General features: G+C 40.2%; 1 protein-coding gene across 16 annotated transcripts in view; it reads left to right on the top strand.

Moving 5' to 3' along the window:
- Positions 1–25,098, top strand: part of ablim2 (actin binding LIM protein family, member 2) — a 113,588-nt gene that overhangs the window by 34,907 nt on the left and 53,583 nt on the right. For 15 of the 16 annotated variants that reach the window (XM_042511939.1, XM_042511933.1, XM_042511927.1 and 12 more), the window contains exon 2: positions 7,159–7,326. The exons of the other annotated variant lie outside the window; for it this stretch is intronic. In XM_042511939.1, the coding sequence (XP_042367873.1) occupies positions 7,159–7,326 (168 nt within the window). The remainder of the gene's footprint in view (positions 1–7,158; positions 7,327–25,098) is intronic. 16 annotated transcript variants of the gene reach the window in all.

Below are 25,098 nucleotides of genomic sequence, written 5' to 3'. Positions count from 1 at the left end.
TGAACAAGGCCCCGCCCCCATGGCTGTATCCAGACCTCACTGTAATAGAGTCGTGAAGGGATGACGTATTTTTGTAGGCCAACCAGGAAGTTGGCATTGCACTGGTTCAAAAACCTTTATGGGATTTTTGAATGGGATTTTTTCAATTATTGCCAAAAGTAAGCTCTGTGACGAACACGCTTTATGATAAGTTTATGATACTTACAAGTTTTGTTCAACATGATAATCCTTGCAGATGAAAAACACTTTTGTGTATCTGAAGCGTAAATGAAATTGCCATAAGCAAAAAGCTATTGTTAGGCTATACATGAACTACATCCTGGTTGCACGACTCCAACGTCACCACTACAAACACTGTAAAAAGACGTTAAAACATGATTGAAAAATATTATAAACATATACTAAATCTACAAATTTGAGTGTGACTATATAAAGCTGTAAAGGCAGACAAGTGGGTTTAATAAGTTTCTGTGTCCATTATGATGATGTCTAATGTCCCATTTAGCCACTTGTCATTAACCACCTTTTTTAAGAAGAGTAAGATCTTAAAAAATTTTTAAAAAATGGGTTTAAGTGGACATATTTTATGTTGCAGAACAAAACTTCTAAATATATTTAGCATGTGTTAACTACAGACGTTATTTAACGCATTTTACTGAAAACCCATTCAAAAAACCCAAAGACTTTAAGATGAGGGAAGTGCTCAAGGTTAACGGACTTCCGCGTTTTAGGACTCATTACTTCACCACTCTATGCATTCATGGTAGCACTGCCTTGCAGACAGCCTGTCACTCATAGCTGCCTAGCCCCTAAATATATGTAACTAAACAACTGGACAGTTTTCATGAATGGCAGAAAATTAGCCACAGAGACCAAAACGTTTTTTTTACCAGGCTGTTAACATGTTTATTTTTGCTGTTAAGTTGGGCATTTTAACATGGGATCTGTGGCGAGTGTGGAGTCAGCCTCAAGTGGACATTGGAGCAACAGCAGCGTTGGCTTTTCAGCCATGGAAGTTGCTGCTTGAGAGAGACATGGGAGCAGCAAGTAGACATGGTTCGTGCAGTGCACTCATTATTAATTTAGTCAGCTAATTGTATCAAATATGAACAGCAAACTGCTCAACACTAACCCATACCCTCTGACAGATTATTGGTGCCTTATCACAGACCACCACAGAAGTCATGGTTACTTGCAGCCAGAATATCTGGAACAACTCACTGGACACTGGACTGGACTTCTACATATGGTCCAAAAGACCATCTCCTGTCTCCATCTCAACCCCACCCTCCTCTTCTGTTTGCTGTTTGAAGAGGAAGTAAAGACACTGGATCCCCCACAACAGGTGCAAGAGTACAGCAATGCACGCTGGGCCAGATCAGAAGGCAGAGCCCCTCCCTGCTCTCCTGGGAATACCAACCCCTGCTGCCACCCTCCTCCCCACCCTTTCTCCATTCTGGACTGTTGTCTTTTCCAGATGGTTGCAACCAACCCAGCCGCAGGCCTTTTTTAAGAGAACTCAAGACTTTCCCCTCCTAAATTCTTGTCTTTATTGGTTAGCATGCTCACATATCCGCTCAATAAAGGCCCACCTCCTACCCACAATCGAATCTATAGGCAAAAATGTCCAAAATTCCTATTCTTGTCCTAATTCAATGTGAAAGTCAGCACATTTTTAAGCCAGAGATCAGATTGTAATCAAGACATATGGATTGGATAAAGTATCTTTGTGGATTTAGCATCACCCAAAGAAAAGTTCATGAATATATTTTGATTATGATTGTTAAACTCAAGAATGTTCAGCATCAACAAGGGACATTTTTCACTTTCTGTTTGAATCAAAATCAGATTACAGAATTAGACTTTTAAAAATCAGCGGCATAAGACAAATACAATGATGGAAGCTTATCATCCTAAAGAGATCTAAGGGGGGTTTGGGAGGCTGTGTCTGTTTTGGATACACAGGCTATAAAGCTGAAACATGGCTTTGTTCCCCACGGTTGATGAGAGGTTCTTGTAAAACTTACTGAGGAATGTGTTGCTCATGTAGCCCCGGATATGCTGCTGGCTGTTTTTACTCTCCTGTCAGTAACCCCCAGCCAGGCAGGTCACACATAGGCAAGTGCTTCTGTGGAAGCACTTTGGGAGAATTAGAATCCTAATTCTATTATAGAACACGACTCAAGAATATTAAATGGAGCGTGAGATTGACAGGCGGTTTAGCGCAATGTCAGCAGTGACGCACGTAGGATGATTGGGGTGAAGGGTAGCCTGAGCAGGAAAGCAAAGCTATTGATTTACTGGATCATCCGTGTGCCAACCCTCCCTGCTTCCTCTCGCTTTCTTTCTTTTCTTTCTTTTCTATTTCTGCTCTCATATTTAAGTCGTAATTGCTAATCAGTGACTCTAGGATCCTCATTGAGTGCTTATCCTTTTTACTGCTCACCACCTTGGATCTGTTGAACTGCACTACGCTAATCCCGTTGCCTCTCCGGGGCATTCTTGCTCCCTTGTTTCCTAACTTTCCCAGATCCTGGCTGCAACCCTGGCTGTGCCTGAACGTGGTGAAATCTGTGCTGGCGCTGTAACCCTGCCTTTGGTTGTGCTTGTGCTGTGGCTGCACTGATACTGTACCCCACGCTTGCCCATCGTGGTCTTGTTCCTGGTTGCGCCGATGCCATGATCATGCCTTTGGACACCTCCCTATCAATATACGCATGAGAATCTTATCATCACTCACAATATCATCATAGAGTGCATTTGATAATTTCACACCTATCGTCATTGTAATATGACATGTGTATGTTTCCACTATTGCTGTGCCTCTCTCACCCTCTCTCTTTCTCTTTCCTTTTTGCCCAGTTGTATTTTATTTGTTATTTACGACATCTATTGCACATCTGTCCGTCCTGGAAGAGGGATCTCTCATCATCCTCTGCCGCTCTTCCTGAGGTTTCTTCCTTTTTTTTATCCCAGTTACAGGGGCTCTTTTTCGTTTTTCCTTGGGTGATGTGAGGGTCTAAGGGCAGAGGGATGTCGTACACTGTAAAGCCCTCTGAGGCAAACCATGTTTTGTGATAATGGGCTCTATAAATTAAATTGACTTGACTTGACCAATGGTTACAAGTTTTTGGTTGTGACCAAAACAATTAGATTGTGATTTCAAGTGGATGAAATTACAGTGTGGCTGGGTTCAGCCTGAGCGATAGGGTGAGGAACTCTTATATGCTGCGGAAGCACGGAAGTAGAGCCGCTTCTCCTTTGTATTGAAAGAGGCCAGTTCGGGCATCTGATCAGGCTGCTTTCTTGGCCACTTGCGTTAAAGGTGTTTTGGGCACATCCAACTGGTAGTTTTTCCCAGGGCAGACCCAGAACATGCTGGAGGGATTATATATCTGGATCAGGAGGAGCTGGAGAGTGTTGCTGGGGAGAGGGATGTCTGGGGTACTTAGCTCAGCCTGCTGCACCGGTGACCTGGCCCTCAATAAACAGATGAAAATTGGAGAAACTACACAAAAAATAATTAGTACCATCTTGGGATTGGATGACTGTAGCTATAATATAGCAATCTGCAACTTAGAGCAAATGTGTGTCAGAGTTGTAAAGTTTGGGGCCCAGTGGTCGGCCTCCATGCTCAGACCACACCCATGTCTAGACTCAGCCTTTATTTTGTTCTCAACCACACGCTGTAAAGTTGCAAGACTGCATCTTGCATGGTTGAGACATTATGGTGTTGAAACGTTATTGTGTTGTCTACAGACAGACACAAACACCTGACAAAGTACTTAAAGTGGCTTCTGTGTTTCTCTGGGACCACATTTTGCCATGGTAACACAAACACGCACACACAATTAGGCCTTCAGTTTGGTGTCAACTGCCAATATCTGTCCACAGACAGACAGACAGACACAGACAAACATAAATAGGCCTACAAAAATACTCAAAACAACTTGGGTACATCATCCCATTTCCTTATCTCGCATCCATGTTTCCCTCACTCACGTCTCTTCCTTATGTCTTAGTCCAACCACAGGAGATGTGAGCGGAGGAGCTGAGGAGGAGATGTGAGGGAGAGATGTATCTTTAGACAAACGAGATGTCCTTTTCTCTGGAGCGTCACGTGAAGTGATGTCTGTTTCTGATGACAGCGGCAGCTGATCACAGCTGGATCAGTTGTCTGTTAGCTTTATTAACAGATGTACAAACTTCTGATGTATATATATATATATTATATATGTGTGTGTGTGTGTGTGTGTGTGTGCATATGCATATGTCTCTATTGATATTCTGATCTTAAACTAGTTATTTTACAGCCCAGAATATGATCATGGTGTCTTTGTAACACTGGAAATTATTTATTGAGAAATTGGCATGTCCTTATGTCCTTGGATCTTGATCGGTTTCCGGGTCAAGTGATCAAGGATAGAGGATGGAGGAGTCAAGGAGGGATACCCCTTGGATACCCCCTGGAATGTACCCCCTCTGCGGTGGTTCATCTACTCGGACCACATTTTACCATATTGACAGATACACGCACGCACACACACACACACACACACACACACACACACACACACACACTAAATCAATTCATTTGATTAACTCCCCTCTTTTGAGCCTAATTACCAGTAACCATGAGGCCTGATGAAACAAGTCTGATGACGCAAATGTTTCCTGAGAACACAAAAAGCCTTTTATTGGGTTGTCAGTGTGTGAGCGTATTCTGCCAGGGTTATGATGGAGGGGGAAAAAGGAGAGATTTTCTGATCATTCTGTTCGGATGGAGATGTGAGGCCCTTACATTTGTGTGATTTCCCTTAAGAAATGTCATTGTGCTCTGTGGGTTTTTCATTGACGATGTTATCACTTTTCTTGGCACAAACTCGCCTTCCTCTAAAGAAACACCAGAGTGAATGCTCAGAAAGGGACTGTGAACTTGTCAAGGTGATAACATTTATACAACATCAATATTCGACTTTCTAGGCTGTCCACTCTGTGTGTATGCATGCATATAAGTGTGTGTGTGTTTGTTTAGTTAGACATCCATACTCACACACAAACCTGTCTACTCAGTCATATAGTGGGGACTTTCCAAAGTTGGTCCTCACAACTTAAATCATTAAATTTTACAGTTAAGACTAGGTTTAAATGCACTCTGTGAAAATCAGAGCATGTGAGTTATCTGGACTTTTTCAACATGCCGGTGGCTGAGCCGGTGGCTAGCAGCTAACAACACTAACTCCATAAACAATGCTGACCAACGGCAACAGGGCAGGGAGATCCAAGAGGCCTTAATGGTTTTGGTCCTAATTATTTTCTCCAATCTGCTTTTATCTTATGAGCCCTCTCGCAGTGGCATTTTAATAGTCCCCTCACTGTGATGATGTGTCTGTGTTGATTAATTGATTGATAGATTGATTGATAGATTGAACAAAGTTAACCAGGGGGATGGAGTGTTGGTGGGAAGTTTCCACAACATGCTGTCCTGATATCAACATTTCTATTGTATGAGTGCAATGCAAAGAGACAGAGATGAGCTAGCCAGTGGAATACACACAACAACAAACCACAGAGAAGCTCGGATTTCGAAACATACACAGCAACATATTTTCATAGAATGGTTTGTATGATATCCTACACACACAACAGTTTTTATGATATCACACAAATTAGCATCCTAAGAATGACATTGTGTCCTTAATGTACATTTATGGAGGTTAGGTTTAGGAAAACAAACATGGTGAGGATGTAGCTTTAAAATTATTCATATTTAACTCAAAGTTCACATTGTTCCAAACACGTCTCCAGGGGAAAGTCAAGAATTTTTTCTACTTCCTTATATGGCTGCTCAGGACTGCCTCTTTTTTTACTCTCATCAGAACATAAGTCAATCGCAGCTTTCAAAATACATAATATGGTTGCATAACTTTATGTAGAAAAATGTACAGACAGTTCATGAGAGCAGCCTGCTCACAGAGGTAGCGTGACTGATTTAAAAGCTAATGTTAGGGTTAGGCATGTCGTGCTTAAGGTTATGGGGGTTAGGGTTAGAAGGCCTGGGTTAGGCATTAGGGGTTAGGGGGTTAGGGGGAAGGGGTAGGGGTAGGGTAGGGGTAGGTCGGTTATGGTGAATTAATGAATTTAAGAAACTGCACTGTCCCCTTAAGTGTGTGTGTGCATGTGAGTCAAACAAATAAAAAACTTTTTCCGAGTTGATATCCCAAGTGATGACCTGGATATATTTGGATTAAAGTAATGCTTTTTTGTACTGAAAAGTATAAAGATAGTGTTTGAAACCTAAAGATTCAATTGAGGACAAACATTCTGTATAAATAAAAGGGTCACAAATAAGTGTTTGGAGAGCCGGAGCTGATGCAGTTATTTTTGGATTAAAGCTACACACAGGAAATTTAGGTGTCAGATATTTCAATGACAAAAATATCCCCCTCAAAATATCCTGTGTTTTCCCAGCCATTATTTTCTTTTCATAGTGGAATAGCTTTTAGAATATGTGAATTTAATTGCTGATTTACGTTCGTAGATCATGTCAATTCTAAGTGCTATTTTGTAGACAACTTCACTAGCTTGAGTTTCTTGAAGATATTTCTCATCTCAATCATCATGACCTGGATGACTGAGAATCTTCACAAACATCATGTAAATTGTAGCACTTTAACTTTCCTCTTGAATATTTAGTTTGGAGTGGCCCATCATAAAACATGGATATGAGGGAACCCTGAAACAGGATATAACTCAATGTACTCATCAGATTCAGCATCATGTATCAAGACTGAAAATATTGGCACCTTTAATGTTGTGTTAAACTTGTATTATGTAATAGCAGATTTTATCCACTTTAACTTTGCATCAGTAGCCTTTACAGTTCTGGTAGGTCTGCATCTGAATGACTGGCTCATGGAAAGGGAGGGGGAGGATGAAGATGAAGGAGCAACTGAGAAAAAAATGATTTATAATGTCTAAAGCTGACCAAACTGTCCAGTAGATACTTTAAAGATTTATCACCAAATTCAACAAATCCAAATGTCACTTTGGCTGTTCTTGTCATTGTTTGTGACTCGATGTCCTCCTGAAATATATGCCTGTTACGAGAATAAGGTCTAAAATGGACCTCTCCCCGTCTCCATCTGCCTCCTGCAGTGTTTCAGCAGCAGGCTGTCCACAGCCCTCTGGAGCAGCAGAAGCAGAAGCAAGGAGGAGGAGGAGGAGGAGGACCTATCCCCTGTCAGAACTGTGGGAAGCCATGTAAAGGGGAGGCGCTGCGGGTCCAGAACAAACACTTCCACATCAAATGCTTTGCCTGTAAAGGTATGTAAGAGCTAGCTATCACCTCTCACCCCTGCACTCTCACCCCACGGCGCTCAACTCTCACCAGCTCAGAATAGACACAGACTGTCTGAGATTTAGGTTGTAAAGTAGTAAACATACCCTCTGAGGGAGATCAGCACTTTTTAAGGATGCATGGGACAATAGGTAATTATGGATCCTTTGTGAATGTTCAGCTGAAAAGTATCAATATCTGTATTTTTGTACATCAGACAAATTACTTAAAGAAGTAAATTAACCTTAACATGGGCCATTAAGGAAAAATCAAAGAGATGTAAACTTTTTTGACAGAAAAAAAGACACTAAAGTAGATATTGTACAAGTGGGGAAAAGGGGATTCAGTTTTTTCTTTTTTTTTTTAAACGACATTAATGAAGATATTTCATTGTAAAAGAGAAGGTACTAATATGAAGCTTTTGAAGCAGACAAAAGAAGTGGAAAAAGATATACAATGCCAATTATAAAAACGTTGAGACGCTGTGTAAAATGCAAATAATGACATTATTTACTTTTTCGGGGACATCCCTGCTTATCGCAGCCAGACAATGAGACACATTGTTCACGTATTCCAACAACATGGCTTTATAGTAAAAGAGTGCAGCTACTAGCATGACCTGCATGCAGTGGAGACCTGATTCCCTCTAAACGTGTGGAGTTCGGTACAGTCGCTCTGATGCCAGCATAGAAAATTACAGCAAGTAGAAATAAGTAAGAGCACAAGTATTAAGAATATTAAATATGAAATAGAAATATAGTAAGTAGTATAGTAAAAAATAATTAGTTAACGATTAACAGAAATTAAACTTATATGTAAAGAATAAAATAAAGTATAAACATAAAGAAATACAATAATAGACAATTGGCATTGATATGTGAGTAGCATATGAATATTTAAATTATAATATAGATAATGTGCCAAGTGTGTGAAATGTGTAAAATATGAATATATAATATATATGCTTCAATGCAAAGTATAAAACTCGTATGTAAGTTAAAAATATAAAAAATTGTGCAAATATATGTGCAATGCTACAATGAACAACACAGATATACATAAGTAAGAATAACAATAAGAATATATCTTTTACAGAAAGCATGTGGTAACTCAAGGCATTTAAGGACATTAGGCAGTGCAGAATTGTTTAGCAGTGTAAGGAAGTGGATGTTTCAAAAGTTGAAAAATTTCAGTTTAACGGGCGATAAAACTCTTAACAAAGAAAAGAATGATGGGTCAGAAAGTTTCCAGAAAAGCTCTAGGATTCCTCCTCACTTCCTCCAACAATACAAGTACAAACATCAATGAAGAGCTTGCTTGCAAAGTCCTGTAAACTGATGGAGACAATGTTAGGCCGTCTCTACTTGCTACCCTGAAAACAGTGACATGCACGAGAAAGGGCTGACAGAGGCAGCATCGCAAACTGCACCTGCACATTTCTTTGGCATTGAGTTTAATTTTTTTGTGATTTTTGAAACATCATCATCCCAAGTCGTCACCTTTCGCTGCTTTGTCAGTGGACCTGCACATCTACATATTATGCTCTAGGTATCCTTCTTCGTTTGCTATTTATGCACATGCCAACCAATGTCAGGACGTCAACAAAAGCACATGATTAGGCAACAAAAGCACACGGCAACCAATGTCACCCAAAATCACATGGCTAAATTAGGCTTCAAAGGCATGGATGGTTAGGTTTAGGTAACAGACGGACATAGTTAGGTTTAGGGAAAAGAAACTTAATGGTTTGGCTCTACAGAGGAACACCAAACTCCTGGGCAAAAGTCTGGGGTTTGTCGGACCCATCCACTAGCCCTCCAACCGGCCCTATAGGAATTAGGACCGGTTGGAATTAGTAATTCAGGGTTCAGTATCTTGCCCAAGGATACTTTGACATGTGCAATGCTTCAATGAACAAGGATACTTTGACATGACATGACCTTCCGATTTGAGGACAACCCACTCTACCTCTGAGCCACAGCCGCCTCCAACTGACAACTGACATCGCCTTGCTCGGTAGCTTCTGGCCAGGGGCTTATTAAAACTCAAATGGTTCTGTCTAGCTGTGTTACAAACCGATGCCGCCTGACAGCATCATACCACCATGAAAGGTGGCTTTTGATGTCGGTATATTATGCCAAAAATTAGAACAGGCTGGATTTTTGACATGTAGCTGTACACCATTGGGCAATGTGCTAATTTTGAGCGGACAGAAAGCTGAAGAGTCCAAAACACAAGCAGCTATTTTTGCCAAGTAGTGGTCCATTATTGTTAAATCATTTGTAAAGTCTAAATATATTATTATTGATAGTTTGGCCTTAAGAGCAAGAGAGAAAACACTGATGGGTCAGTCAGGTCTGATTAGTTACAGAGAGTGGTGTGGATTACATTTTGTGTGTGTGTGTGTGTGTGTGTATTATGTGTTTGTGTGTATGAATGAGTATGTTTGAGAGAGGGTGTTGGTGTGTGAGTGTTTATTTCTGGTTGGGTGGCTGCAAGTGTCAGATGGTTGAAATGACTGGGCGTGGGGGTGCTGGATTTTTCTGCTCTCTACATGTGACTGTGCTTTATTGGCGTGTGTGTTTGAGCTCCTCCCAGCCCTGGCTCTCAGCACAAGCCTTGTGTCAGACCACTGTTGTTGTCAAAACATACTCCCGTTGCTAGACTACGGCTAGTGTCGCTACAGCGTCGGCAGCTTCCTGACTTTATGGCCTTTACTCTTAAACTGACCAGCAGACTCTCTGTCTGTACAGTCCTCCTCCTCCTCCTCCTCCTCCTCCTCCTCAGACAGGCCTGAGTTTAAGCCCAGCTTGTAACAAAATGGAATGACCCTTTAACTGTAGGAGCTCCTTAGTAGAACAGCTGCTCTTAACTCTTGGAGAAGAGAGAAACAAGAGGTTGCTTGGTCAGCTAGCTATTAGAAAACAGCTCATACAGGTGAAGAGAGCTTATGTTGTGAGCCATCCCCAGAGGTGGAACGTTCTGTTCTGTACCTGTATACAACTGTACCAGAACTTTATGTCTGTTTTATGGAATCTGACTTGAAGGTCCAGTGTGCTGGATTTTGGGGGAGGAATGGCAGAAATGGAATTTAATATAATAAGTATGTTTTCTTTCATGTATAATCATGCAAAAATAAAAGTGGTTGTGATCGTGACCTTAGAATGACAACTTGTAATGTGCACATGCTGTATACAGTGATCCAATCAGGTTTAATCATCTGGTCTGTTGGTTTTGGAATTATTCCTGTGGATACGTAATTCAGTGCCCAATAAAAACCTCCTGAACAATGAACACTGAAGAAATTCTAACCAGGAGAGGTTTCAGCTGGCTGTAGTCTGTAGTCCTATCTGCTAGAAGCCACTAAGTCTTCCCAAATCCAACAGACTATTACTTTAAAGCCACTATATATGGAATTTGAAAATGTCTGTTTTTAGTCTCCTCCATGGTAAATTGTCCTCAGTGGTTATGAAAAAACACACTGTTCAAGACAGTAATACATGCAACTATTTTGTTTTAAGATACAGCCAACAATGTTTCACAATAATCAGCTTATTTTTAATTTGTCACTGCTCATTAAAGAGGCCTGATGGGAAGAAAATACCTAACTTTACATGACTTGACAGTGCGTTGTGGTTTAATATTATGCAGCTATTAAGGAATGGGACTCTAATGCCTGGGCTACACTGTATGTGCAAGCAGCACATGGGGGCAATATCGCTCAAGTGCTGTGGAGTGTAAGCTTGTGGTGTTTACACTGGCACCATTGTTGCTGTGGCGCTGCTGCAGAGCTGCTGTAACTACTGTATTTTTACAATAAAGAGCACAAACTTCACTCATTTATGAAGCTTTGCAGACACTGCATTGTCAGCAACGCAGTCCTGAAAATATTTTACACTAAAATGTCTTGTTTCAACAACTGAAGGGATTCTGTTGACAGCAACATTGTCAGAATGCTTTTATTTTGAAATGGAAACAGGAAAGGTTGAGTAAAACGGATATATTTGTATTTCTTCATCTCTGTGACAGATAAAGACATTTTGAACTGTAGTAGAAAGAGGCACAGTTTTTTTTTTGCTGATGACATTACGCGGCATGCAGAAAAAATCGGCATAACTTTGTTTCTTTAAAAATTAGCCATGATTGTTAGTTAGGTGAAAACACATGTACATGGGGCCCTAAAGTGTGTCACACTCACTACTTTGGCATCCGTATAGTAATATGAAATAAATAAATCAAGCAATCCTTAACGGGTCTCTGGCAGCAAGGCAACACATATAGTGTACAAAAGATGTCTCTCCTTACTTCATACCACCCCACTGCTCGTTTGGTTGTTACTGCGAAACCCCACCTCAGTGAGTTTGCAGCTTGCCTTGAATCAGTTTGAATATACAGAAGTTAGCATGCTACAACTGTCTCAGTGCATTGCAATGAAAACAATACCCGTAAAAATGGCTGCTGCTCTGACCATCCTGCTATGCCGAATAGAATAGGAATGTCAGTTATACTCTCATCGTGATTCTATAGTTTGAGTCTTCACACTGAGCTTTTATCTTTAACTTAAGAAGAAATAAGCAAATTATGGTGATTACACACCTCAGTTACAAATTACTCATTCAAAGTCATTAGGTGTTGATAGTTTACAGTCATTATTTCGCAGTTGCTTGAGGTCATGATTAAAGGAACACAGAGCAGTTTTCTTCTGTGGGAAAAGTTGCTTGGCTGGTCTTCTAAAGAGACTAATTAAGAGGCGTAGGGCTGGATCATTTTATGTCAGCCATTCAGGAGATGTAAACAGTCAGAGGAGCTGCGCACTGCATGGCTGCTGCTCACTCCACCCACTTTACACAGAACATGCCTGGCCATTCCTCTTGTCCATTAATCCAAAGCATGAGTGCATTAATTGAAAATCAAACTGATCTGGGTTATTATCCTGATTACCCAAGGCCAGGGTGGGGAGTCTGCTATTAAAACATCCAGATGTGGACTGATGGGAATCTAAAAGTGCGGGATGGAAATAAGATAAATCTGCTTAGATGGCCCTATCTGCATTTCAGACCTGAACATCAAAGACATGAAAAGACATCTGACCCATAGTCAGCAGCCAACTCCAACACACTGTAGTGTTTTTTTTTCAACACAGTCTTTATGGATGTCAGATGTTAATAAAATCAGGTGAAATATCTTCCCCTTTACAGCCCATAAACACACACACCGTGTGAGGGTGTAGCTCACCTTTTCCCCACTGCACTCTATCAGAGATCTTAACATTAACCTGGAAGAGAATCAAGTCAATGACCTCTCACTAAACTACTGTATTACTGCCAATTACTACCAGTCTGGGTGTTAGCCAGCAGGCTAACATTGCCAGCTCTGAGGCTCCTGTAATTAACACCGGGCAGAGAGGAGGGCTGGATTCATACGAGTTAATGTTAGCCTCTTTAGCACTGGCCTCATATCAAGGTAGCTCTGCTCTGCTAATAGGAAACACAACCTCAGTTTGTAGCCACACACACAGTTAGCTGAAATTTTTAAGCCTCTGAAACCTGAATCAACATCTGTTTTTTGTGCTGACTCGGATGCTTTTCACAAGTTATTTAAATTTTTGAAACCTAAGCAAATTGGTTTGATTTCTTCGAAAACATGGAGGAGAAGGCAATAAGCATCATGACAAGAAATGTCGGAACAGAAAGAAATTAATAAAAGGGTGACAAGATCATGACCTGAAATTGTTTTATATAATCAGAGAAAATATCAAAAACTAAAAGAAAATTGCCAAGAAAACTATATTTAGAATTATAATTATACTACTTTTATATTTAAAAGGTATGTTACAGAAAAACATATTGATAGAAAAAAATGTCAAGGAAACTTTTTTTTTTATTTGTATAGTTATATAGTTATATATTTTAGAAATGATGGTGTTTTATTATTGTTTTTATATTATTACTGTAATATTTCATTGATTTTCAAGAATTTTGAGGTGTCACCCGGGGGCATGGACCTTTTGTTCATATTACATGGTCTTTATCAGCTGATGGACTTTGCTCATTTGCCATACCATATTACAAAATGTCCATTTTTTTCCAGTGTAACTGAATTATGGTTATCTTACTGTTACCCAGTCACCATTGTGTGATGTATTTAAAAATAATCCTACATTGCTTCTTTAAACTTTGGAGCATTTGATGAACACTAATTGCTGTTTTCATGTTAGCTGCTGTCAACAGCACGATGTGCGGTTAAGGAAGTGTGAGTTATTTAGGTCCCCACCATGTCTCCATGTATCCTGTTATGTCTGCTTTAAGCTGACACCATCACTAGCAGACAGCTGCTGACAAAACCACTAGCAAAACAACCTAGACAGACTTTGATTTATAATCTGCTTTTGCTTTGCTGCTGATGAAGAACCATCACATCATCCACATAGCACTGGAATACTCAAATGTGAAAATATGTTGTCACACCCGAATGTCATCAAGCCTGCCTGAAAACAATGAATATAGAGTGTAAGAGTTGGACTGGTGATGCTGAAAGACTCCTCCATATCAGACACACTCTCCCTCTGACCACATTCACAACACACCCTCACAAACAGGAGTGTTATCTTTTATTGCACTCTACTTGCTTTTCTTTAAAGCTGAAAATGGTTTTATTCATAAACTAGGTGTAGTTTGCCAAGCTAGAAAAACAGAAGACAGATGCACATCTTTTGGGAAAACAAGCTTTCTGCTTATAGAAATAGTTCATCTCTGCCTTGAGACAGTAAATGTTACTCGGAATTTGGCTCAGGATTCAGAAATCCTGAAGGTATGTTCAGTACTGTTATAAATGCAGGCACTCTTCTTTCTATATAGGGCATAGTTCGCACCAACAGAGCTCAGTGTCCACGCTTCAGACTTGAAGCAAGCAACAAACCAACAGCTTCCCAGTTCATACATTACTGATATTTGCCATACTATACTATACTATACTATACTACATTTTGACTTACTATAAGTCGCACTGGTGCTTTGTGGTCACAAAATGCGACTAAATAATTGCCATTGGAACTCTGCAAATATAGACACACACCTCACCTGCTTACACTACCAGTCATTAAATTTACAGCTCTCCAGTTCATATATTAATAGTGTTTGCAAATCGCAGTAGTGCTCCATGGTGGCAGAATGTGACTAAATAATCATAGTCTCGAGCTCTGCAAAAGCCCTGCTTTGTGTATGTGTCTGTGACAGGCAGAGAGCTGTAGGAGAGAGCAAGAGAACCAAAATGCTGGTGGCATATAAAAACGATGTGACACTTGATGTTCGCAATGGAGTCATTTTAAATATTGCGCTCTGAAATTGCGAGGACTTTTAGCAAGAGAACTGCGGAAGCAAAACACCAGACCAAAACCAGTCACATCTTTGATTATAAGGGTGATCAAAACAATTGAGTAGTAGTCCATAGGCAGCCATTTATATAATGTCAAAGACCATCCTTGAACAGGGATAGTGGTGACTATTTCTCCTCCATATACTACAAATGTGAGTGAATGTCCAGATTAAGTTTATGCAATGAGACCTTACCATTTCTATTTGCTGAATGAAGACCATGAAATGTTGTTCAAATCTAGATTAATAATAAGTATAATACTTTTAAAGAAAAGTTTAATCATGGCATTCTCAAAATTCATCCGCAAAACATAATCAACCTCTTAGAAAAATGGCGAGTGTTGTGTGATTTAACCAGATTTGTCAGTCGAGAAGCTCACATATTTGATCCATTATGTAGCTTTTACCTGCCATTCACGTTGTTTAATGTTTTAAAGTATGTTTTAAAGTACAGTTTTTGGGTCCAAAACCATGTTATGGCCATTGAATTTACCAATCAATGCTATTTTGCCTTTGAACAGAGGTATTGTAGAACTCTAAGAAATTTCAGACATGGAGTCAGTGAACCTGAAGAGAAAGTTAGAATGATTTTTACTATGTCAGGTGACATTCCAGCTTTGTCTGTTTGAAACAGTTGGCATTAATTTGAGGTTTTGACAGATTTATGGACTGCATTGTTTTTGTACAACTACCCAGCCTCAGTGTGTTTCTTCATGGAAGTCAGCTCAATAAACACACGCTGCTGGCCACATGTTGAGATCCTGATGGTTGGATCAGGGATGTTATAATAGCAGATGGTTGTGATGTTCTCAGTAGGGTGTTGGCTATTGGATTGTCTCCTTCTTGGAAGCCGGCTGACCAGAGCAGAGCCAGGGGGAATGTGTGTGTTCATCATTGGGCCAGGGGTGTTGACCTCACACACACGTGTTTGGGGGAAACGAAAGCATCAGCACAGGCCTGAGATGAGTTGAAGGGCGTTTTACATTCATTGCATATTGTGCATGATATATGTAGATGATTGCTATTTATTTTGTAAAGTTTATGGAAATTAAAGTTTTGTTGTTGTTGTTGTTGTGGTTTGCACGGGCCTTTCCAGAGATTACCTGTGGTGTCTTTGCACAGTTTAGGTGCTCTTTTTGGCTGAATGAGTATCACTTCTACCAGTAGGCCTACCTAGAAACATTTGTTTAATCAGCTTACCACAGACTGGTTCCGGACCTCTGATTCACCCCCCAATTTGTTCAGTGATTCAAATGGTCTGGTCTGCGCTCATTGTCTGTACATCTGGAACTAGAATGAAAATAAGTTTAGTGTGCTATCCATGACATTTTGGTAGTTGGTGTGATTGGTTGCCCTCTTTCTAGATGCTCAGTCTTTTAAAGGATTATTAAAAAAAATGTGGGATGAGCTCAATTTGGGTTTTATCTCCGAATTAGATGTTTAAATAATCTGGATAAACTTTCATCTTGTTTACTCAAACTAGTATCTAATGAAAATGAAGAACATAAAACATAAAACCTCACAAGATTCACTTCTCACTGAAAATACTCATCTTCTAATAAGATAGTGCAGACCACTGATTTAGACAATAGACAGACCTCTCCTGCCTGTTGCCTCATTGGAGGCCTGCTTGCAATTTAGCTCAAGTATAACAGGACTCTGGACCACCATGAGCCCATTTGACCTGTCAGAAGGATCAACCTTGATTTTTTTCTTTCATGTACAGTCCCATAGCTAGTCGGATCGATGCCAACAGGCTGAAAATTGGACAGTCAAGGTCATGGAATAGACGAGTGAATGACAACACCCCACATACCCCCCATCCCACCCCACACACATGCACATAGATGGTGAGTCATTGTAAACCATGAGGTGCAGTCAAGGTTGCACATTCATGGCAGAAAGCACATAGCACATGTATATTTAACCCTGCTCACACTCACACACGTGCACAGTGGAAGTCATTGTGAAACATGAGGTAGAGTCAAGGTCACACTCACGGAACGTAGCACATCTCTATTTTATATGACACCATGTCTGTCTGTAAATTGTGTCTCTGTAGGTGTATTTTTTTTGAGAGACACAGTTTCTCAGGCTCTCTTTTACACACACACATACACACACACACACACAATCACTGGGCAGGCTCTCTCAGTCATGCCTGTGCTGCGATTTAGATTTAGATTGTCAAAATTACATCTATCTTACCTTACATGTAAATTAAATTGTCTCCTATATTTTTCTCCTCAGTAGAGGGCTGGGCTGATTATTATCCTCAAATTTGGCACAAATGTGCACTTGGACTTTGTGATGAAGTAATCACATTTTGCTGGTCAGTGTTCAAAGGTCATGATCACTGTGACCTTATTCATTCTTGTGAACACGATATGTCAAGAATGCCTTGAGGGAATTTCGTTAGATATGGCAAAAACATACATTTAGACTTAACAGTAAATTAGATTGATTAGATTGGTGGTCAAAGGTCAAAAGTCAGGGTCACTGTGACCTCGCTTCTGATTAATTCTCGTGAATTCGACAAAACAAGAAGGCCTTGAGGAAATTTCCTCAAATTTGGCACAAACACCCACACTTGGACTCAAGGATCAAGTGGTGAAAATTTTATGGTCAATGTGACCTCACAAAACATGTTTTCACCCAGACTCAAGAATATATATGCTAAATGTGATAAAACTTCACACTAATGTCTTATAGGATAAAATTATGTTTTGTTTTGTTTTGAGTATTGATGTTTTATATCTAAAAGGTCAAAGGTCAACTTCACTGATCATTAAGGGTGTAAATCACTGGTTTCATCATGATATGATATTTTACATATTATACTTTGGACCAGGATATGATATTTGCAGATATTATAAGTTTACCACGATAGGATTTCAGTTTGATTCGATTTAGGGGCCTGCGAATGGTATGGATCGATATTATATTCTCATTTATGACAGTTGATTACAGGAGAAGCTGCCACCCCTGTCTTTGCTTTTGGCCAGAAAAAATAACAAAAAACATATACATAACTGGAAATAATTAAAACTGGTTAATTCTGTTTGAAGACAAACTTTCCCCAAAATCCTCAAAACGTGGATTAACAACAAAATTATTTCACTTAAGTATAAAACTCAGTAGGATCATATACAAAACAACTGTCTTTTGTAGAGCACATTTCCCCCACATATTCATATGTTAACATTAGTAGCGTAAACCTATGGCATTTTACATTGCAGAAATTAGCTTAGCAGCTAGTGGGCTTTGCCCTTACTCATAACTCTACTAACCAGTTTACTATTATTTATGCTTTGTCCTACTCAACGCTGGTTTAAGCCCCTGCAGTTCCTGACAGAACAGCAAGGATGATATTCAGTCTACATGCACATTTTTTCAGTCAACATTGCTGAAACAGAGTAGGTAACATAACGTTAGCAAAAAGTCAGTGAAGTGGCCGGCAGGTACATTGTGTTTCCTGAGTACGGCTTTTGTTTACATATGACGCGCACTGAAAATGAAACATTTCCGCACTGATGATTTATTCCTGTGTAAATAATAGAAATATATTCTCATCATCTTTCTCTTGGCTACTCGCCATCATCTGCCGGATGCTGTGTGATGGTGACACAGACTTTCAAAATAAGGGTGCGCCTCAAAGAGGATGATATGGCTCGATGTTTACACTTTGCATCAATGTTAGGTAATCGTTGCTCATTTAATCGATATATTGATACAGATCGATGGATCGTTACACCCCTGCTGATCATAATGTTTTGCAAAAAACACTTTTCTATCATCACTCAACGTCATCTTTTGTGTGAGTTTTTTCTTAGGTTATGTCAGGGTCTAAGGGCAGAGGGATGTTGTACACTGTAAAGCCCTCTGAGGCAAACCGTGTTTTGTGATAATGGGCTTTATAAATAAAATTGACTTGACTTGACTTGACTTAACTACAGAGCAGAAGGAGGACAATTCTGGTCAGATTGTGAATTGGTGACACTAGTCTTGGGTGTCCATCTTGAAACTGTGCAGACTATATCGACTTTCTGTGCTGGTGGGTTGACGATGTAAATGAAGCATCTGTATTTTTGAATTTGTAGCTTATTTGGAGCAACATGCATACTTGAAGCATTGCCAACTGTAATGGCTACAAATGAGTCTGGACAGACATGATACCCCAAATGTAACTGCCACTTGACTTGTTTACAAAGACATAAAACAGTGAGGCGGTAGTTCTAGTTTGGTATAATGACACTTTTTGTTGATACCCTAACTTAAATGATATAATTTTTAACAAAACCTCTCCAAAACCACTTTTTAAATTTTCAAATGTAGTAAAAGAGCTTAAATTTTTAGTGTTGTCTTAAGGCAAGCAGTCTCACAAAAGCACGCGGGTAATGGCCTAAAAATGCTAAACTTTCATTTCAGTCTTTAATGTCTGTTTGGTCAAGTAAAGGCAGAACTCACAGATTTGAGGTAAAGTTGATATAGTTAACATGTCAGCAAACTGTTGACAGTTTACACATCTATCAGACACAGAGTTGCAGCTGAAGAAATTCTCACACCACAAACAACTCCTTTTGCATTTACATAGCCATTTGATGAATTGTTCTGTGATGGCTAAGCTTACCACACAGCTCATACATGGCTACTCCTCCACAATCAGTTCACTCAATGCACACTCATTGTCTCAAGGCCTGCCCTCTACAACTTTATGAATCCCACCTTACAAAGATGGCGACAGCCAGTTGGGAGTTGGTCAGCCCGAGAGCAGTGATCATGAACTAACCAACTAATTATATTGACTTGTGGAAAATATGTTGTTTGGCGGGAGGCTTTCTTTTAAACTGAACAGAACTGAACTGAGAGACTGAATATGTGACTGTGCTTGAAAATATAAAACCACTGATTCAGCCACTTTCAGTATTAGTGAAGCATTACATCAGAAATCAGTATTTTGTAAAACAAATAAGATTACAAATCTGACGCTTGGTGCTCGGCACACATTTGGGTTGCTGCCAAAGTATTTAGTCTTGATACCCAGCTCTAGTTTCAGCTAAATTACTTGCATCATGTCCAAACCACTGAATCCATTTCTCTTTTCTCCATAGACCTTGTTTGTACATGAGTAAAAGAGATGCAACATATTTTATTTATCAATCAAACCAGAGCAAATCTGTTGCACATCCATCCATTCAGGCACGTAACATCCACACTAATTCTACATGCTGAACTGAAAAGTAAAAACTCTGGCCGTCAGATCCTCCAGTGCGGAGAAAGCAGATTCAGTTGAACAGTGAATTCCTCTGAGAGCCTATGAGTGCATTCACATTATGTAAGAGGCTTCATGGTGCATGAGATAAGCCTTCAGAGATGGAAGTAATCAGTTTCCTGTGAACTAATCTGCCTTCCAGCCTTGGAAAATGTTGTAGTCAAGTTCCTACTGCAGTGTAACCTTTATACCTTCTTAACAGTGGTAACTTGAGAAGCACCAGTACCCCACTTAGCACTGTCATTGCTTGTAATTATGCAGAATTAGAGGTGATCCTTTATTTTTTTCAAGATTTTCCTGGTTCTGAATCCACTTATCTACACTACTGGGCTGTTACAGAAAACCACAAGGTCTCCTGCCTTCAAAGAGCTCCAGAAACACACTCTGATTGGTTTAATCACACACTACCTACCACCCACACCCACAGTTCAAAAGTTCCAACCCTGCTGGGATTCATGGACGTTTTATCTCACTGAAGCAGTGTAGTCCACACATTCTGTTATCATGAACTGAGTTTCTGGACAAAACGACAATTAGATGCATTGTGATCTCATTTGCAAACGATGCCAAGTGTGATGTTAGCACACACCCTCTGTTTTCGTGGACTTGAAATTGTTTTAAAATAATGATGAAATCACTTCTTGAACATAACATTCACATGAATTTGAGAAGGGCTCAAAGCAGGTCCTAGTACTTTTGTACTACAGGATACAGATAGTGTGTCTGTAAGTTTACTGTTGCTTTGCTGAATTGTAAGTTGTCACTTTAACGTTGAGGATTGTATCCTGGTCAGGGTTGAAAGCCTTTTGGACACCAACTGTGTCCTCTAAAGACTGTATATAAAATGGATGACATGACAGCTTTCCAAAAGTGAAGCCTAAACATCTAGATTACCCCGTGGTGACTGGCTGCAGTAAGGGTCACACAAAACCTCTCTATGTTCAACACGTTCTCATCCCAGGTTGTCACTTTGCAGAGGACTCTCATATCTACATATTACGTTTTAGGTATCCTTCTGTGTCTGCTGTTTACGTTCTGGGATGCTTCTGTCATGATGTCAACACAAGCACAAGGTGGGATGATGCTGCACGTGGTTATGTTTAAGCAACAAAGAAAACAAACTCAAAAACCAAACAACAAGGTAAAAACATAACAAAAATATAGTTTAATTTCAGGTGGGCTTTAATTCGACAGTAGAAGCTTAGAAACATTTCTGTGAGTAAAGAAAGAATTTATTAGAGGTGGGGGATTTATCAGTTTCTGTGGTTGCCATTTGTTGAACAATTGTTTCTCCCAGAGCAAACTTCTCAGTTAAACCTGACTTCCAAATCCGACTCTGCTTCATTGCTTCAACCTCTCCCTGCCTTTCAACGCGTCCCACATGGATGAGGGATCAGGGAAGGACAGATAGGAGAGATTAGAGCAACGAGAAAGGGGTGAGAGGAAGACAACTTTGATGGTCTCCATTAGTGATGAAGGACAAAACTGAATGAGCGTCTTCTGTCTTCCTCTCACTTATGTAATGCACCCAGATGCACTTGTTGATATGCATTACAAGGTACTTTGTCAGTGACTTTGCCTTACTCTGTAGTGTATGCACTGTACTGCTACACTGCAGATGAAAACAGAATAGAATAGAATAATAAAGTCTGTAATGCTTTCTGCTGGGCTTAGCTCTATATATGACAAATGGGTTCCACCCATTCCACTAAGTTATAATACAGTAAGAAGAGGAGTGTATGTGCCAATTGGCAGCGCAGGTACAGATATGCAGAGACTGAAAGATGAGCTGATGAGAAGCTGCACTCTGAGAGAAAATCTTCTCCATCTCCTCCAGAACTCTGCTTGTCTTTCTACCGCACACAGCAGAGCTGTTTTTATATCTGTTGGTTCAAGTCCAAGTCAAATCTCAAGTATCTAAACATTCATGGCCTCAAGGTTTTTTAGTCAAGTCAAGTCAAGTCAGTTTTATTTACAGAGCCCATTATCACAAAATATGGTTTGCCTCAGAGGGCTTTACAGTGTACGACATCCCTCTGCCCTTAGACCCTCACATCACCCAAGGAAAAACTCCCAAAAAAGAACCCCTGTAACGGGGAAAAAAAAGAGGAAGAAACCTCAGGAAGAGCGGTAGAGGATGATGAGGGATCCCTCTTCCAGGACGGACAGACGAGCAATAGATGTCGTAAATAACAAATGAAATACAATCATGGCAAAAAAGGAAAGAGATAGAGAGAGGGGGAGAGAGGCACGGCAATAATAGAAACAGATGCATGTCATATTACAATAATGATAGGTGTGAAATTATTAATTGCACTCTATGATGATGTTGAGGGAGATGATAACAGTCTCATGCATATGTTGAAAGGGAGGTGTCCAAAGGCAAGATCACAGCATCGGCGCAACCAGGACCAGACCACAATCAGGGCGAGCGGGGGGCACAGTATCAGTACAGCCACAGCACGAGCACAACCAAAGGCAGGGTCACAGCATCAGCACAGCTATCACCACGGTCAGGCACAGTCAAGGTTACGGCCAGGATCCAGGAAAACAAGGAAACAGGGGAGCAGGAATGCTCCCGAGAGGAAACAGGATTAGCGTAGTGCAATTCAACAGACCCAGGCTCTGTAATCGCGAGCCCCAGGTAGTGAGAGTACCACATCGCTATCACAGAGCTAAGCTAAGCTTGCAAATGGCAATGCAGTTAACAGACATGCATGATTTCCGATGGCGGCATTGAGAGAAGGAAAAGGAGCTCAGCGTATCAGAGGAAGTCCCCCGGCAGGTTAAACCTATGTCAGCCTAACTATGGGCTGGTCCAGGCAGCCTGAGCCAGCCCTAATTATAAGCTTTATCAAAGAGAATGGCCTTAAGTCTACCCTTAAAAGTTAGAATGGTGTCTGCCTCCCTGACCGAAACTGGAAGATGGTTCCATAGGAGAGGAGCGTGGTAGCTGAAGGCTCTGGTTCCTATCCTAATTTTGGAAACTTTGAAAAAGCATGGTTACTTGTGGTTCCCAGAGTGCAGTGATCTTGAGGGTTGGTAAGGAACTATGAGCTGTGACAGATAGGATGGAGCCTGACCATTTAGAGCTTTGTAAGTAAGGAGGAGGATTTTAAATTCAATCCTGGATTTCACAGGGAGCCAGTGCAGAGAAGCTAAAACAGGAGAAATATGATCCCTTTTCTTGCTTCCCGCTAAAACACGAGCAGCAGCGTTCTGCACCAGTTGGAGAGACCTAAGAGATTTGTTGGGGCAACCAAATAATAGGGAGTTACAGTAATCCAGTCTAGAGGTGACAAATGCATGTACTAATTTTTCAGCATCTGTTTGGGAAAGGATATGTCTAATTTTTGCGATGTTACGCAAGTGAAAGAAAGCCGTCCTTGAAGTTTGTTTTATATGGGAGGCAAAGGATAAATCCTGATCAAATAAAAACTCCAAGGTTCCTTACAGTTGTGCTAGAAGCCAAGGTAATGCCATCTAGAGAAATTACATTGTTGGAAAATGAGCTTCTGAGGTGTTTTGGGCCAAGAACAATAACTTTAGTTTTGTCTGAATTCAACATCAGGAAATTACGGCTCATCCAGGCTTTTACACCCTTAAGACATGTTTGAAGTCTAGATAGCTGATCAGTTTCATCTGGTTTCATAGATAGATATAATTGCGTATCATCAGCATAACAATGGAAATTTATAGAGTGTTTTCTAATTATGTTGCCTAGAGGAAGCATATATAAAGTGAAAAGGATTGGTCCAAGCACCGAACCTTGTGGCACTCCAAAGCAGACCTTTGTATGTGCGGAGGGTTGATCATTGACGTGAACAAATTGGGAACAGTCTGATAAGTATGACTTAAACCAGGCTAGTGACGTTCCTTTAAGGCCAATTAAGTTTTCAAGTCTGTGCAGTAAGATTTGATGGTCAATGGTGTCAAATGCGGCACTGAGATCTAATAGGATTAAAACAGAGACCAGACCCGTGTCAGAAATAAGTCATTATTAATTTTTACTAGTGCCGTCTCTGTACTATGATGAACTCTGAAGCCTGACTGAAAGTCCTCGAATAAACTGTTGTCTTGGAGAAAGTCACAGAGCTGATGAGCAACCACTCTCTCAAGGATTTTAGAAATGAAGGGGAGATTAGTTATCGGTCTATAGTTAGCTAAAATCTCAGGATCAAGAGTGGGCTTCTTTAGAAGAGGTTTAATGACAGCTACTTTAAAAGACTGAGGTACATGGCCTGTTAATAAAGACGCATTGATTATATCTAATAAAAAGTTGTCTAATAAGGGCAAAACTTCCTTAAGGAGCTTAGCTGGGATGGGGTCTAGCAGGCATGTTGATGGATTAGATGCAGAAATCAAAGTATAGAGTTGATGAAGGTAATTAGGGGAGAAATGGTCCAGATAAATTTCAGGCCTTGCTGCCATATCCAGGCTATCTGAGTCCAGGGTCAGGTCAGTTGAGGGCAAGAGGTGATGGATTTTATCTCGAATAGTTACAATTTTATTATTAAAGAAATTCATAAAGTCGTCACTGCTTAGGGCCGAAGGAATACAAGGCTCTATGGAGCTGTGACTCTGAGTCAGCCTGGCTACAGTGTTGAAAAGAAACCTGGGATTGTTTTTGTTTTCCTCAATTAATGATGAATAGTTTGCCCTGGCATGGCGGAGGGCCTTCTTATACACTTTAAAACTGTCCAGCCAGACTGAACGGGACTCTTCCAGTTTGGTAGAACGCCAATGTCTTTCAAATTTTCGCGATGTTTGTTTCAATTTGCGAATCTGGAGGTTAAACCATGGAGCTAATTTTCTTTGTTTCATTATTTTCTTCTTGAAGGGTGCAACAGTGTCGAGAGCTGATCGCAGTGAGCCAGTAGCATTATCGATGAGACAGTCAATTTGAGAATGACTTAAGTTAGTAGTAGTGTTCTCAGTCGCTGTAAGACATGGTAATGATGTCAAAGCAGAAGGAATTAGTTTCTTAAATTTAGCCACTGCTGAAACAGATAGACATCTAGAATAGTAGCTCTTACTGAGAGGCTTGTAGTCGAGTAATAAAAAATTGAAAGTTATTAAATAATGGTCTGACAGAGCAGGAATCTCAGGAAAGA

Source organism: Plectropomus leopardus, chromosome 23, assembly GCF_008729295.1.
Source record: "Plectropomus leopardus isolate mb chromosome 23, YSFRI_Pleo_2.0, whole genome shotgun sequence".
NCBI lineage: Eukaryota > Metazoa > Chordata > Actinopteri > Perciformes > Serranidae > Plectropomus > Plectropomus leopardus.
Note: the sequence above shows the minus strand (reverse complement) of the source record. Positions and strands in the feature narration are given on the sequence as shown.